General features: G+C 39.2%; 1 protein-coding gene across 4 annotated transcripts in view; it reads left to right on the forward strand.

Annotated features, from left to right (window-relative positions):
* ARHGAP18 (Rho GTPase activating protein 18) overlaps positions 1–13,620 on the forward strand; it is a 96,006-nt gene extending 82,386 nt beyond the window's left edge. For all 4 annotated transcript variants that reach the window (XM_066179206.1, XM_066179207.1, XM_066179205.1 and 1 more), the window contains 5 exons: positions 281–487; positions 1,268–1,411; positions 6,995–7,119; positions 8,255–8,316; positions 11,242–13,620. In XM_066179206.1, the coding sequence (XP_066035303.1) occupies positions 281–487; positions 1,268–1,411; positions 6,995–7,119; positions 8,255–8,316; positions 11,242–11,333 (630 nt within the window). In that variant the 3' untranslated portion in view covers positions 11,334–13,620. The remainder of the gene's footprint in view (positions 1–280; positions 488–1,267; positions 1,412–6,994; positions 7,120–8,254; positions 8,317–11,241) is intronic.
* Positions 13,621–17,521: the final 3,901 nt, after the last annotated feature.

Genomic DNA, 17,521 nt, shown 5'->3' on the forward strand with positions numbered 1-17,521 from the left:
CCTCAAAGTCACATGAATACTTTTGGAAACATTACCCTCGAAAACAAGAAGAATGTTTTACTTCATTACTTGAAGGAAAAAAAACCTCGCATTACTGTTCTAAGAATAAATATATTCACACTTCTATTATTGATTGCTTTTAATGTGGTTTTATTAGGAATTAAGAGCTTTTTTTAAAAAATAAGCGACATTGTATTTCACTCATATGTTCATTTTCAACTCTGCACATGCTTCAGGTTTCACATGCAGAGTTGAGCTGACAGTTCTGCTCTTGTTTCAGGTACTGCTTGAATTCCTCCAAAGGGTAATTGATCACCGAGACAAAAATAAGATGACATTGAAGAATGTTGCGATGGTGATGGCCCCAAACCTTTTCACATTTCATGGGTTTGGCTCAAAGACTATTGAACAAAGCGAGTTTGTTATGGCAGCTGGGACAGCAAATGTCATGCGCTTTATGATTCAGTACCAAAAACTTCTCTGGACAGTAAGTGGGTTTTTAAGGGGGGGTGCAGGGTGATAAATTTCACAGCAGGGTATCTGAATAGAGAAGTCATGTGGAGTTACATCCATGATTTAGAAAAGGATCAGACCGATCTAGCTGGGTTCTTGCTCATAGGTAACTCTTGTGGGAGCAAAACAAAAATATTACCTCTGATGTTAAGTTCTGGTGGTCAGAGTTTTAATATTATATGTACTACAGGTGAACTCAAAAATAAGTCCTTGAGGGATATGTGTATTTGGTGTATCAGTATGCATTGCTGTGGGTAATTCTTTTTGGCTTAGAGATATTAGCAGGAAACACAGTGTTTGAACTCACTGCTCTTTTGGGCCAAACTTAATATTGTATAAAACATGTTTTGATAAAGCATGAGATTGTGTCATGGTCTTAAGCAAAGCTCTAGCTTAGACAAACTGGACAAGTTGAAGGTGTGTTGTCCATCAGCAACTTGAAACAATTCTGACCTTTGCTGCATGTGAAGAAAAGTAATTATCACAATTTTACACACTAAGTGTTGAGTGAATGTTTTTGGCTAACAGAAGTAAAAAACTCTGTATGATTGCACCTCTCTTCCCCTGAGAAGACACTGAACGGAATATTTTATCACAAATGGAGTGGTTTTAAAATTGTTTCACAGTTTTATATTATTTGAATCTTTAGTTATTGCTGGAAAGAAACACTGTTTTTGAGTTCTACCTGATAATCTGGCCATTTAAAAAGTTTTGGTAAGAAAATTATGTAGTTATTCATGCTTACTCTATCTAGATTCCGAAATTTATTGTTAACCAAGTGAGAAAGCAAACTGAAAGCCAGAAGAAGGAAAAAAAGGACAAAGCTATGAAGAAACTTCTGAAAAAGATGGCATATGACCGAGAAAAGCATGAGAAACAGGAGAAGACTCCTAATGATGTAAGGAAACATACACCTGAAATGCTTTATTAATAGGATCGTAATTTTTAGTGAAAAAGTGTATATAGCCGAGGGCAAATACACTTTTTTTTTTTTTTTAACTGAGAATTTCAATAGATAGCATGTTAGTGTGGATTTCACAGTTTGTGGGTTGCTGGCATGACACCTTTAGAGAATTGTACTGGTTTTTGTTTGTTTTCACACATTTTTCAGAGTATTTCTGTTCTGAAAAATGATACCCCACAGGTTGTTTCAATCTGGGCACCTGAAATAAATATACGTTAGCTCTGTATCTGTAGGGAGAGCAAGTGTTGTCACAACACTCAGTATTACTGAACCCGCATTTAGATGTGTTCTTGCCCAGTGGAAGTCACAGTAGACCATGTGTTTACTTAAAAACTAAGTATCTAGATTTCCCTACTCAATATTTAAAAGTGTTTGGAAACAAACCTGGTGTTTAGTTATTCTTCCATCTACAGGAGTTCCAAAACCACTGAACTCTTTGTCTGAATCTTTAGCTAGAACATGCACATCCTGCCCAACCCAAGAAATCCCAAAGGTTTCACAAATGTGAAAAACTGATGAACTGCTTCTTACATAGCTATTGTCCAAGTGGCTACTGCCAGCTTACCCCAGTGTATACAACCCACAGCTCACTATCTCTCTTTCAGGTAATTGGCTTCTGCCATACCCATCAGTGATGTCAAGGCATAAGTTTCAGCACAACACTCTTCACACATTCTTTAAAATACAAAAATCCTGTGGCAATTAAAGTGTTATTTTTTCCCTGCAGTTTGGAAAGATTTTAGTTGTGCTGTTCCCACTGACATCGAAACCTTAAAAATACATCTCGTGCATGCTGAAACTGTTGATGATTTTTATAATTATGATTTTTTGGAAACTTTTTAGCCTGTACAATTTAGTACCTTAATTATGAAGCATTTGAAGTACATTATTCCAAAGTTAGTTTAAATACACGAACAGGTAATAGCAATTCTGATTCGTATATTCTGATACCATGATGAAAACGTATCAGATTTGGGTGGTGAGAGAATCTGGTATTTGGGTGGTATGAAAGTTCCCCCTTGTGGTTTGGAGTCACAGTGAAGATTCTGGTGAGGTAGAGTCATCTTGTGGTCGCTGGTAGAAATGCAGTGCTCTGAGCAGTCTCATTTTCTTACCGAGTTGTGTGTATGTCAGACCAAACAAAGGCATTTTTTAAGCTTTTAAGCCAAAGCAAATAGAATGTGGCAAATGGATATGCTATATATCCATAATCTACTGGAGACTTATATTTCAGTGTTCCTACCTCATTTTGTATGCAATATTTGACACATATCTTAATGGCCAAAATTAATTAATTCCCCAGACATCACTTCTCCTTACTTTTGTATCTGTCTGTATGAAGGAATCTTTACACATATTGACTTAAACATGATTTTAAAAGAAAGCTAATTAAATACTGGAATTTGTTTTTCTTGATCTAATAAGAAAAGAATTCTTTGAATTCAATTCACTTGAGTTGATGTGATGACACTTAATGCTGCCATCCTGTGTTCAACACTGAAATAACAGCAAATACACTGAAAAAGTAAATGCTGTTTCAAGTTCAGATATTAGATTTTTTTTATAATTCAGTGCAAAGATATGTCTTCTTAATCCACTCGGGGGTTAGGACTGAGGTCTTTTAGAGTAAATTATGCCTTTCTAATCCTCTGGGGAGATAGAACTAAAGCCTCGTGTAATATTCTTACTCAAATGTAAATGTAAAGTTACTATTCAATAATTTTCTTTAAGCTCTAGAATTCTGTGGAGATTTTCTTCAGAATTAAATGGTACAATTTTTTACAAATCTTTCATGCTTATTGCAAGCATTCAGTAATTTTAGGTGCTTGAGAACATTTTACTCTTAAAATCATGTTCACAAATTGATAAGGCTTCATTGTGAATGACAATTCTATACATTTTTCAAGTAAAAAAGTCTCTTTCAGGAAGATTGATTGGTTTGGGTTTTCCTTCTCCCCAGTTTTCAATTTATATTGCTTTAATTTAAAAATGAGATGACTTTTCCTGTGCAGTACTTGAACTGTATTTCACTATCAGGTGGCAAGTGAGGCACCCAGACTTTTTGTGACTTTCCCACTCCAGTGAAACCTCGATACTTTCAATACCTAATTACCTTGTGTGCTGCTGAATGAAAACTGAGGATAAGTTTCTATTTTCTAACACTTGCTGTGGAAACCTACATGATGAAACATAGATGGACAGAACCTGAGTCACTTCCATATTCTCCAGAAATAACTCAGCATCTGCATCTCATTCGGATAAAATTTCGTCTTAGCTCTGATGAGGCCTCTCTATCAATCACATTTCCCCTTTTGAGACAGAGGTTAAAAAGCATTTACTGCAAACTTCAGGTGAGATCCGTGTACAGTGATGAGAGTGGTTAATATTAGAGGGCTTGTGAGGGTTAATTGCCTTTTGGGATACCTATGGCTCCAAGTCAGTGTTGGGGATTAAGTCTTTATGTTGGTGTTGGGCAGAATAATACTCTAGATAGGCAAAGAAAGATGCCCTCAGGACTGGAATTTTACGTACTGCGTTTAGCCACATTTATGCCATCTGTCATTGTATTCCTCTGTATGGTGCAGTTGTTCCAAAAAAGGGAGCTGTCACGTGAGCGGCACAAAGCAATGCACCGGGCTGAGCTTCTGCAGGTTATAAAAACCGTTGTATCCCACGGCCCTTCTGTTTGTATGATCTGTTTGAATTTACACAGAGTAACCTTTCTGCTATTCCTGCTGAATGTGTCACTCACTGCAGTGCCAGATTATTTACTAAAAAAAATTGCTACCTGCTAAATCATTTCTCTGTGTATGGTTTTCTAGGTTTTTTGTCCCAAACTAGGTGTAATATTTTGCAGCTCAAAGAGACCAAGTGCTTTGCATGTCTTTCAGACTTTGCCATCCATGTAGCAAGAGCCTTTTGAAAATCAGTTTTGTTCTTCATAATGTTCATGCCCCATACCTGCTTGGTATACTTTGCACCTTTAATAAGTATGTATAATATTTCTTCATTAGTCATATACAGAAAAATATTGCATAGGCATAATTCTCTCTGCACCTAGAGTGAAAAAAATGTAAGTGGGTCATGAAAAATGGATTAGAAAAAACTGGGAGAGACCCACCCCAGATCCTATAGCCAGGCAGCGGCTCTGTGATGTATAGATTCCAATTCCCTCTGAAAAGGAGGGGTTTGAAGAAGATTAGTACCTCGCAGATGACTGCTGTGCCTGCTGCAGACTAAATGTTGTAGGCCAATGTATTTTCCATCAAGTAAGGATGTACCGTCTTCAGCTTTTTAATAATTCAAGTACCTAATTCAACCAGGAGTTGCAGTGTTTCCAATCTGTCCTGAGAGGGCCTGTGAGGCAGGGGAGGAAACTTGCAAACTGGGTAGCATAGGTGACCCAACTTTTCAGTGTGCTGTCAATCCTCTCATAGGTTCATAGCTTAATATGTTAATATGGAGCCCCTCACTTGGGTATTTTGGCCTGTGCTGTGCAGATAATAGGTCCTTCTGTCATTCAGCTCTTAGAGGTTTTAGGCCACATTTTCTTTCCCACCAACTTGCACAGTGTATGGGCTAGGGGTTGCTCAGGTTCTGTTCTCTATTGTTTGGAAGCATGAACATACTGTGCAGCTGAGCATGATTTCTCCTGGAAATGCAGGTGGTGAAAGCGGCAAAATGCATTAATTAGCTGAGCTAATAATGATTCTCTGTGAATAAACAAAGTAATTATTCTGTTTGATCTGTGACCATAATGTTGCAACTCTGTGGACATTTCTTGTTCTTTCTCTCATATGCTCAAAGCAGACTGCTTTTTAAATAATTTATCATATGCCTGCTGTGTAGCAAAAAAGAAAGTTGTCCAGCTGAAAGTTGGAGAAACTCCACTAAAATCAACTGAGACAAAATGATAAAGAACTGTATACAAAAATGAAAGCTAGTTTAATTTACCAATTTGAATTTGATGGAAGACCAGTTAGGGACATCTATAAATAATCATTTCATCCTTAAAAATTTAATTTCTTTTCACCAGGATCCCAAAGGTTTGGAAGGAGGCAAAAATTTTTTAAGCAGGATTTACTACCTAGCAGATGGCTACAGACACTGTTTCCTTAGGTGCAGGCCTTAAAGAATAGATTTGACAAATTTAGAGATAAGTCTAGGGGAGGTCTCATAGAGATCTCTTGTAATTTTATGAATCTTTGATTCCATGCTTACTACATACCAAATTCTCAATATGATGATTCTTACTGCTTTGGACAGAAATAGTTATGATGTCTAGTATTTTTAAATCGATAAATAATAAGACTGGACATAAAAGGATTGTTTGGTTAAAATTGCATACCATAACTCATCATTTATATAGTAATGAGCCTTCAGCTTTTTCAGGAAGCTGTTCTTCTGATTCTGCTCACGTTTGTACTTGTTCTAAACTCGTTTAACTCTGATGGTTTCAGAGAAGCTATTCTAGATTCACGGGTGCCCGGATTTATTCATTGATTATGGAAGAAAAAATGTACAGCCTTGCAGTTGGGTAAATGGAGGGGTGTGGGATGGGAAAGGAGAGAGTGAACTGTCATAATCAACCTTGAGTACAGACGCTTTCTTTTCCTATCAAAATTAGTATGTTTGGGTAAATGATAATGTAATAGGAATAGAAAAATTTCCAGGCACAGAAATTAGAACCTTATTCACAAATAAATTATGCTTTTTTTTGTAACTTCAAATGTCATGTACCTGCAAGTTGAACAGAAAAGCTGTCCTTTGTCCTCCTTCTCTGTAGCTAATATGATCAATATTCATCATCAAGGACTTGTGGGTTGAAATAAAATATGAATCCATTATATAGTCAGACTATTATATAGGGCAAGTTGGCTAGCTGAATATATTCTGGACAATAAGAAATAGGGAGAAAAAACTGCAGTAGTGAATACATGTTTTTAAAAAATAAAATTTACAAAAAGGAAAGAAGAATCCTTTAAAGTAGACGGATCCATGAGTACTTTGTGTTGTTTTTTGTTGTTGGTGGGTTTTTTGTTGGTTTTTTTGTTTGTTTGTTTGTTTGTTTTTGTTTTGTTTTGTTTTTTTGACAGGAAGTTCAGATTAAATGGAACTGGACAGGTTTCTTCCAGAAGTTTTAGCAGAGGGTCGGTGTGGGGGCGTTGCTTGGTTTTCGTGCCTGCAGCAAGAATTTTCTGTATCAGTGTCACATGCTTCTTACCATACCAAAGTGTGTTCTTAAAATAGCATAATTGTTATTGTTACTCTTAACATCTTTGAAAAATAATTAAACACTACTGTTCCTTTGTTCTGAAGTTCTCCCTGTTGTTAAGAAGAGCTTTGAAGGTCGGATGTAATTTACTGAACTGCTGTGTAGTTACCGTGTGTTTGTAGTGAAGTGGAGCAGATAGTGAAGTGCAGAGCACTGTACTTACTTATTCCATACTGTATTTTGAGAAGCTCATCAAAGCCAGCTGCTAGCAGCTTTGTTCCAACACTCTTATTGCTTTGCAGACTGATGTTCCTCAGGGAGTGATACGGGTACAAGCGCCTCATCTTTCCAAAGTTTCCATGGCAATACAGCTGACAGAAGAACTGAAAGCTGGTGATATAGTAGCCAGGTTTCTCAGCCAGAAAAGGTATAAACACGTCTTTGTTTTGTTATCATGTTGGGAGAAGTGTCTCTTCAGTTATTATGTTGAGAAAAAAGTTTTAAAATACTCAGAGGCCAGGTCAGTTCATGAACTTTTTGGCTGAATTTAGCCATCAAAATACACACTTGAGGAGTTAATGTCTTTAAATGTCATTAAAGCTCTGAAAGCCTTCAGGAATACATGAGTGCTGTTAGTAAAAAATTAATTGCTATTTAATCTGATGGGTCAGGAATAGTTTTGTAATTTTCTGGTGACAAGTCAGAAGGGAACTCCAAGAAAACAGAAATGAGGAAAGAAGAAAGAAAATATTTTTTAAAATAATGCATTTATATATAACACCCTAATAGATATTGGAGTATAATGGTGTGCAAATGTCATGTATGTGAAATGATTTAAAACAAAAGCTAAGTTTTAGCCATTCAAATCCATTTAGAAAGGGAGAAATTTTAATCAATCTTTTGAAAAAAAAAAAAAATTTAACACGTGTTAATCATATCTAACAATTCAGCCAAAGCAATAATACAGTACACTAGTTGAGATTAAGAAGCTGCTTTTTCCTAAATGCTGTTTTTAGAGTTTTACACCATTGTCAGAGAGTTATTTTCTGGCTGGGCTTTAGCATATATTATTGCAATTAAGCAGTGAGAATAATAGAATACCTTTGTAAAACAAGGACTTTATTCTTCCACTGTCTTTTACTTCTTTTAGTTGCAGTACAATTAAATCCAGCAAGAATGTGGTTTCTCCCATAAGGCTTTTTCTGAAATATGGCATATTTGAGGGAAATACTTATTTTTGCAGCAGCAGTAAAAGAAAAATCAGAGGGTAAATATCAAGCTACTTGCTAATAACAATTAAATTCTTCCCTAAAACCTGCAGTTTCTTCATATTTATGTTATTTTACCTTTTCTAATGTATTGTTCACTTGCAGGACTGTTCATTTGCACTAGCATGCAAGGGTATTCTTGTTCACTGATTGTGTCAGTAAGCATACACACAAAGGATTTGTGATCGGTGCAGTGCTGATCCTAATTAGCATAACATCTCCCAGACATGTCTAGGTGGCTGATCCACAAGCACCTTTGTAATGTCATCATTCATTGTGTTCTGTTCCCCACAGTGGAAATGTCCAAACACTCAAGAGAGAAGAGGTCTTTCTTTATGAAATAGGAGGAAATATTGGTAAGAACGGCTTCTGAAGAACTTGTTTTGCTAGAATAGGATTTCTTGGCACATTGTCCATGGGCTTCACTATGGTTGCATTTTTATTCATGTCTCTGGTTCTCCCTGACACTAAGGCAGACAGTTAACCTTGTGGAGAAGGCAGCAGAGATGTTGGTGTGATCATTATATTAGTAGTGTCTTATTATCTGTCCCAGAGGAAGTTGGCAGCTGTAACAGATGTTCCTGATATGTATGTACAGTGAATAGGCACAAAAAGGTTGAATATGAAGGGCTTGAAGTTCATCTTTTTTATCTCTTTGTATTGAAGCGTAATAAGTGATCTTACAGTCCCTCATGTTCTGCATTTGAGTGTTACTTGCAGGTTCTTTTGGAGAGAAGAAAAAGCTCAGACAGAAAGACGACCACATGATAAAATTTTCCAACAGTTAATCTTTCCTGCTCTGCTTATTCCAGACCCTTTTGATTACAGTAAATAGCACATCAGCAAAGTTAATACCAAGGATAATTTTGAACACAGTTCTAAAGTTTTATTCCACGAATGCAAGAGTATTTTTGCATTAGAAATCACTTTCTAATCACAGTATTTTTCATATACTCAGGAAAACAAAAGGAGAACTAGAAAGCAGTAGTAGATTGGTCTTACATTTACTTTTTTCCTTAACTATGACCTGTTAAACTTACTTGTCATTTTTAAATTACATGCACCACTTCTTTACTTTGCAAGTTTCAATTCTGTATGTCAATTGCTACTTTTAGCATTTTTGTTTTATTCTAATCACTATTATATGTCAATTTCTTTGCATGTTTGGCTAAACCAAAAGGCTTAATTAAATAGCACTTATCTATGTTTCCTGCAACGGGTATGTTTTAGTGTTTTTACTAAGTCTGGTAAATAAGTTACCAAGATAGTTGGGTGCCAGATGAATGTATTATATGTTCTCTTGCAAATCCAGTATCTACATACATTTCCTATGCCCGTTAAAGCAGGTTGCAATCCCAGACATAAGACTTTTGTAAAGGAGAGTAATATCTTGTTTATTCTACAGAGATGTAGTCATTGCAGGAAAAAAGGGTTTGGAACAGAATTCCAGTGAAACTGGAACAACTTACTGTTACTTTAAACATATGATAGAAATTGTATTTCTCTAAGAGGAAGTACAGATTTGGTTTGTTGTTATATATGTTAGAAAGCTTAGATGTTTTCTCTGTCTGAATCGTTTACTTCCAGAGAATCTCAACTTTAATCAGTCCTTCCTAGTCCTTATTAATATTCTCAGTTTAGGTAAGAGAAACTCCCTGCCCTTAACATGCTGTACAGGTTTAAGTAAACCAGCTGTCCTGACCTTTGCCTTCTGTCTCTCTTCCCAATGTGCCTGACTCATGTAGAGGAAGCCCAAAACAAGAAGACTCAAGGGGCTCATGACATACTTGCATCCTTACACTTACTTTCATAATTGTAACAAGCACAATGCTGTGATCTCGTCCCTTAGCAGATGCAGCTGCTGAAGTCTGCAGACATTTCTTTAGTAGTCAATACACTGTAGGACTTCAGGGCACTGAATGGGACTTCTGCCACAGCTTTATGCCTGGGACTGGCTGGATAGGGACATGGCAAGTACTGTACTCATGCTCTCACTGCGTGAACATGCTGCACTGTGCAGAAAAGACCTTGTTCACCAGCATGGGCAGTACTGGTCACAGAGGTTGGGATTAAAATCCTAGAGAGAGCAGATGGAGACTGCGCCTGGTTGAGCAGGGAGTCTTGCCTTCTTGCCTGCTCTGTGCAGGGAGTCCAAAGAGCTGCCAGACCAACATTCCAGCTGTGTTTGTCTCCTGTGTCAGGAGTGCAAGTACTGGAAATGTCTGTCTGTCAAGAGCCATCCACCCCAACCAATTGCATAGCAGAGTAGAAGAGGAGCTGTGATGTAGAGCTGCAAATGCATGAGATAATGCTTTGCCTGTAGGGGAATGGGAAGAATGTGCAGATCTTGATGGATCAGCATATGCTATTTTCATCATAGCTACTAGACATAAATTAATTGCCTGTAGTACACCAAGAACAGTGTACTACTTTCCCCTCCTAGGACGGCAGCTATTACAAGTGCTATGCAGAACAACTGACTTAAGAGGAGGAGGATAGGGAGTAACATCTTCTTAGCAAGGAAAGACCTTGCACAAACTTAGCATTTAAAAAGGGGGAAATAACCTAAAATTTTAATGGGCTTCTATGCAAATGTGAATGTAGTTTTTGGATATAATCATGAGAGGATCAGGACATTGCTTCATTTTTACTTGCAGAGGGATCTTCCCATCTGCATGGTTTGTGTGAAGAATCTGACCTAGAATGTGTCACAGAGGTAGAACAGCTCCTTCTTCCTGTTGTCCCCTTCCTCCTCAAGGCTGATGGGAAGAGTAGGAGCACCTCCAACTTTTATGTGCATTGTCCTGCCCTAGTTCCTTACACCCCTAGGTCCGTCCCTGGCTAGCTGCAGACCTCGGGGGAGAATCTGGGCTAGGATGAAGATAAAAGACAAAAGGCACTCTTATTCCTCATGGGAACAGTCCCACAGGTTTAACGTAGAACTCACACCTTAATGTCCAGGAGGAAAAGAGGGCAAGACCCCTCGTGCGATGAGTTTTAAGGCCTAGGGATGAGGGGAGGGGGTCTGTTGACCAATGGGGACTGACCCAGGGGGAGGGGAGATATCAGGTGAAGGAGGTGCAAAGTTACATGGGAAGGTATGACCAAGAACACCCAGTGCAAAACAAATTACCTATTTAGTGCAAGACAACATTGTGCTTTGTTAAACACCACAGAGAGACTTTGAAAATGTACATGGAGTAAAACAGTAACAGGAACTTCGGAAGTTGTTTCCTTTCTCTTTTGGTCCTGGTGTAACCACATGTCTTCTCTGTTTCTAGGAGAGCGCTGCCTTGATGATGATACCTACATGAAGGACCTATACGAGCTCAATCCAAATGCTGAGTGGGTTATAAAACCTAGGCAGAGCTAAGATCACAGCTAATGGCAAAACCTCCAACCTGTGGACTTACGTTGTATGGCTGAGTGTTTCAAAGGCATAGTGTGTCCTTTCAGCATTCAACCATTATGTATATTAATAGAATTTTATCCAGTTAAAAAAAAAAACCACACAAAAAAATCCCGATGGTGACCAAACAGTTATAACCAGTAAACTTTCAGTTTTACTTGCAGCAAAATTTTGGAGATAGCGCAGTTTTCCCACTCCTGTTTGAAACGAGCATAAGTACCTCATATATTTTATATATAAGTACCTTAAATATTTTAATGGCACTAAGCTACCTCCCATCTGGTAGGTCTTGTTTAAGAAGAATTTATTTTTCAAACAAGTGTTTAAATTCTTTATATTAGAGATTTACAATCTGTTTGCGTAGCATTTTGTGTTCATAAAGGTCTTTTCAATGCTCGTTCACTAGAGAACCAAAGCCCGATCAGCACTTCTGAATGGTACAGTATTAAAAATACCTAACCCAGTCATATGAATTTCCCAAATAAGTGTGAATTTCACAGGAAAAAAAACTGCAATGCAATGTCTTTGGAAGTCCTAATTTAAAGTTTGATGAAAACTATTTAAAAACAACTGTGAAAATGCTTTCTATGCAGCTTTTTTGCTAGATCTTTTACGTAATTTTATTTTTACTCCAATTGATTGTACTCTTGAGATTATTACAAAAAAATAGAAAGAAAAAGCAAAGAAAAGATCACATGACAAGGCGAGTCTTTTTAGAGCTCACTACTCTTGGCATTGTCCTTTCTGGCATATTGTCATGCACTAGAAAAACCTTTTAGGTTTTTCAGTAGTGATATGCAGCCATGTTACACACACTGATTTCGGGTTTTTTGGATATCTGATAAGACTGAGTTTTGTGAACTGCCAAAACTTTTCTACTACTAGCATAATAACTTTCAGGAAAATTGAAATAACTGTGGAAGGAAACTGTAGTCTAAATTTCACAGGTAGCAAACCACTAAACCTTTCACTCAAAAACTGTGTAAGGGTCTACTGTGGGTATGACCTACCATCAGCTATATATCTGGTCTGTCCTGGAGGAGGCTAGAAATCATGTTCTTATTTCTCTGATGCTAATAGATGCTGTCTAGACCACTTCAAAAATCAGTCCAACAGAGAGCTATTGCAAATCCATTCCTTTTCAGGAAGGGAACTGAAAGCTCCCCATGGAATTCACTGGTAGTGGATTATAGACTGAGGAGGCTTGTTGCAACACAAAGAGCTGTGGCCTGGAGCTCCAGAGCCCCAGTCCCACAGCAACACTTTGGGCTCACTAGCTTGTGTACCTCTTCACAATTTATTTGTAAACTAGCTCAGCTGTGCTCAAGTGCTTACACCTGCGTGCTGACTACCTGAAGTAACTACTGTGAAATTGTATCCTTGGAATGAAATACTTTCTTTCAGTGCACACAGCAATTTATATTGACCTCATAGGGAGTATTCTACATACAATCAAGGACTGCAATTCCTTTTTTTTTAAATGATCAAAGCTGGTTAAAGGAATAAAGGACGTTTCCGCTGAGCTTTGGACATGGGCCCTGTGTTGACAAAGTAACCACTGGAACTCTCCCTTTTATATACAACCAGTGAAATAGAACTCTAAAAGGTCATAGGAAAATCAGACATCTGCTGATTAGTTATCCACAGCATACGAACAATTTTGGGGCTATGTGTATTTATTGTTTCTTAAAGTCAAAGGCTGTCTTCATATGAAGAGGAAGCACTGCACTGGTTGGTCCTGAAAAGCAGGATGAGTAAAAGAGGAAATTGTTTTAATGTGACTGTACTGCCCTCGATGCTCATTGTAGTTGGGTATTCCCACATGGTATAGCACTGTGCCACTATGGGCAAATCCTCTAAGACAAATTACTTTTGTCTGTAGAACAAATTCCCTGTTCTTCAAATGTAAGGAATAGAGTAGAAAAACAGTGCAATGCTTAGGTAAACATCTATGAACCTAATGTAATAAATATAAGGGTTTTTTTTGACATGTAATACAAAAATAATGTGTGTTTTCTTAATACATTATAGTTCTGTAAAAGATTACTTGTTACTGGAACTCTAGGTGTTATTTTAATCAGGAGCAAAGTGCAGATGATAGGAACAGCTGTTCCTAACAGTTTCAGTATAAAATTGTGACCAACCTGTGGTTATGATCTCTTAAATAACTTTGTTTTTGGTTTAGTGCCATTGTTTGGTTCTTTTTTAATTTAAAAAAGTGCTTTTGTAATTAAATGTTGTTTTTTTCTGACTTCTCATTCAAGTTGTTATATTTGTGCATAAAACATTCCCAAATGACATTAAGCGATGAATATTTTGTGACTTCACCCTTCACATCTTTGTAGAGAGCTTGTAGCATTGTGTATGACAAGAGACATTGATAAGTTAAAGTCCTGCAAAAGGAATGCCTGCTGGAAAAAGAAGTAACTGGCTAGAAGTTTAGAACTTTGCTGCAATTGCAATACACCTTTGCTAAATCTGTAATATAACAATTACTGGGTACATGCAAAGGAACAGGAGACTTCTCAGTGCTCATTGAAAATACTGGCTCTTAATTCCTCATAATTAAGTAATTAAATTAGGGCACCAGTGGGAAGTCCAAAACGAATTCAGGTAAGCTGATAAGGATCTTTTATAATTAAAAAGACAATGCTGTATAAGTTGCTTTTTGGGGGTGATTTGGCAGGCCACCATTGTTTGACTGATGACTTGTGAAATGCATATGCAGGAGTTTTTTCACCCAGCTGACAGATTAATGCTGTGTGCAACCCTGTGCAGGCAGAGCAGCAGGGACTGGGGAGAGAGTGGGGAAACAGGTGATAGTCCCTCTTACCACTGTCTGGATGTTGTGGAGCATGTAAAGATGGTTTTGTGCTCAAAAACCCTCTGGTGAAGGAGGGGAAAGGTCCCCAATGCTTGTATGAGGTGTAGACACCTTTCTCGCACTGCCTCTTCTTCAAAGACTGAAGAGTTTGCACTCATTTTACATAGCCTCCTGTTCTTCCCTGCCTTGTGTGTAGCACATCCACCATCCCTGGACATCCATGGGTGCCAGGAGGAAAGGCGTCATCCCAGCCAACTGCCCTCTGTGTGAGCAGCAGCAAGACAGGTTTTTCTCATGTTGCGAGTCAACAAACAGCATCTCTGAGCGTTCCACTGGGATTTCAAGAAGACAGTAGGGAGCAGGAAGATGAACGGATCTGGATGTGTTGGAAATATTGGCTGAATTTCTGTCAGGACTTTCACTAAGCAGTGGCAAGACTGAGATGAATTCAAGGATAAGGAGATGCACTTTTTGGCAGTGAGCACCAACAAAGAAGGAAATATTTGAGAAAGGCCTGCTTGAAACTTTTCCCAGCCCATTATTTCTTTGTCGGGCATTCTTAAAAGCAATGTAACTTTCAAATAAAACACTCTTTTCCTAAGTATTGAGTTAAATCGCAGCAGCAAGCTAACTTGGCAAAAGATTGCTAAAGAAATTATTTCCATGGTATCACACTTAAATGCATCTTAGGATTAGTTCTCTGCTGTACTTCTATCTTTAAAAGGTTGCAGCCATTCAAAAAGTATAAAATGTGTGTGCTAATCTTACAGCAATATTTATAATATTTTTTATCTAGAGCAATTTTTAAAGATACATATGCTACTGTTCGTGTTTTCACACAGACCACATCTGAGGTAGGTAAGTACCTATCATGGCCATTTAACAGATGGGAAAAGTGTTCGTAAATGGCTGGCTTCTGGCTAGAAGGGGTAAAATTAATCTGATTGCTAGAAACCAAATATGATCCTCCAACAATTGCTTTAAAAACCTGCTATATTGCCAGTAACAGCAGTATAGCAATCACAAGTATGATTTCTGGGGATTTTTTAAATAAATACAATGCTGTAATTTTTAGCCTGATTTCCAAAGGAAATTTATCTGGGGTAATCTTGCTACCTTGTGTGTGTCTTCCCCTAATTAATTTTGAGTCTGTTGGCAGACTTTAGTAATTTTTGGCAAATGCAGGGGAGGGAAGGCGTGTGTCAAAAAATAATTAAGCTTCTACAAGCTTCATAAAACTAGGTAGTAGGAGTCCTTTGCTCAATGGGGAGATGACAGCATAAGCTTCACTTCTATTTAGGCATCAGAACAGAAGTGTGAGAGAAACCATACACTTACTCTGGTACTCTGGCCACGGAGGAAGGCTGTGCTTGGAGCTCACAGCCAGCCAGTGGGATTTGGCATCAGGCCTTTGGAGGCCTGAGAATCTTCTGAATCTTCTTTGTTGACGTGATATGGGTGATGGTTGCTGAAGCTGCAGTTGTTCTCCTGGGCTGGCCTTTGGGGTGCAGCCTCTCTGCAACTCCTGGTTAGTACAGCTCATGCCCGTACCCTCTCTGTGGCCTGAGCATCTTTTCAGCCACAGCTGAAGGCATTGATGCAGGTGAGGAGGTGGGTAGAAGCACCTCTCCTCTCTCTCCTTGTAGGGCTGTTGGGAATTACCTTCACCCTGGGGAATGATCAAATTAAAAACTGGGCAGTATCAAGGAACAGCCTTCCTTGCAGGTTTTAAACCATCGTGGGAATACAACTTGCCATTCAAGAATCATAGGAAGTGGTGGTGGTTCCAAAGCCCCGCAGATATTATTACTCCTTGATAGTCCATTTTGGGATGACTGAAAGGATCCTTCCTTCCCCCTGTGGCACTGTAAAACCAATAAGCTAATGCTTATTTGCATTGAGAGCCACAGTCTTTGTATTTCACCTGTCGAATGAGCTTTGCCCTCTGTGTTACCATTGTGCCTCTGTAATGCGGTTACTCTTCAAAACAAATTGTCTTGGTTCTCGCGAGCAGTCTGCTCACACGCTGTGTCGCTAGATCAAGTCCTGCAGGGCAGCCAGTTCTGTGCTTCTTTCCCTTGGGAGTCCTTGTGCCTTCCGTGCGGTGACACCGCCACCTGGTTATCCACATGCAGCCGTCCGCCTTTGCCGTCCGCTGTCATTCACCGCCTGCCGGGGACAAGCGGAGGGTCATTCCACTGCAGCTCGCTTCTCTGCTCCGTGTGCGAGGGCCGCCCTCGGGGGCAGGAATACCTGGAAGCTGCCACGGGTGACTGTAGCTCGGTGTCCCCGCCGCGCTTTATCCGTGTTTTCGTGCCCGGGGCGGGGCGGCGGCAGGTGGCGGTGCGGGGCCGCGCTCGCCCCGCGCAGTGGGACAGTGAGTCCCTCTCACAGTGTACACAGTGAGAAGGACTGTACACATGCTTCTGGGGAGGAAAGCTGTGCTTGGAGGTTGCAGCCAGCCGGCGGGATTTTGGTGTCAGGGTGCTTGGAGGTTCCGGTTGGAGAAGTGGTCACCTTGTGTGCCTGTCTGCGGTCATGCCATCCATCCTGGCAGCTGCGCTGTGTCATGTATTTGTTTTAATGCATTTCTCTCATGTCTGATGGCTGGTGATGCAGTACATAATTCGTGTATCTGAAGTGGTGCATCAGGCAGGGACAACTTTGATGTCCAGTTCTTTGGACACAGCGAAACTGAGAGTAGACAAAGCTTTGCACAGCCAAAAATCACTGACTTGAGAGTATGACTGGATATCCCTTCCTGGTTTTCAAGATGTCGATGTACAGCACACTCCAAATGACCCAGAGAAACTGAAGGAACACATAATTTCTTGGAAATCTGAGGTCCCAAACCCTGAGCTGTGTCAGATTAGCAGCTGGAAACTGGTTTCTTGCTTATTCACTTTTCCCCCTAGTCTCAGAAGAATTTTTTGGTTTAAATCTTGTGGCCTTCTGATTTTTGGCTTAGTTCAAATTTAAAGTTTGTATTACCTGATTTAGTTGTCTTGATTATATTCTAATATGTTCCGATGTTGTGCTCTGTAAGGCAAATGAGCTTCTGAGCCCTTGTTCTGGATATCCCTCCTCTGCTACAGTCTGCCAGAAGCTGTCTTTATTCATAACTCTCCTTCTGCCTGCACAAAGAGACTTTCTTCCGGCAGGAACCTGAGTAGGTGAAGTAGTGCTGAGGCTGTCGTGGGGCTTTGCATGCCTGTGAAGACAGAGCAGAGAGGTGTCCATTGCAGTTTTCCTTTCTGCCTGCTGTGCATCGGCCTCATTCAGTGCAACATTACGCTTCTGTGACACCAAAATCTTACGATGCAACCAG

Source organism: Chamaea fasciata, unplaced genomic scaffold (assembly GCF_029207755.1).
Source record: "Chamaea fasciata isolate MVZ Bird 193981 ecotype frontalis unplaced genomic scaffold, bChaFas1.0.hap1 SCAF_3, whole genome shotgun sequence".
Lineage (NCBI taxonomy): Eukaryota > Metazoa > Chordata > Aves > Passeriformes > Sylviidae > Chamaea > Chamaea fasciata.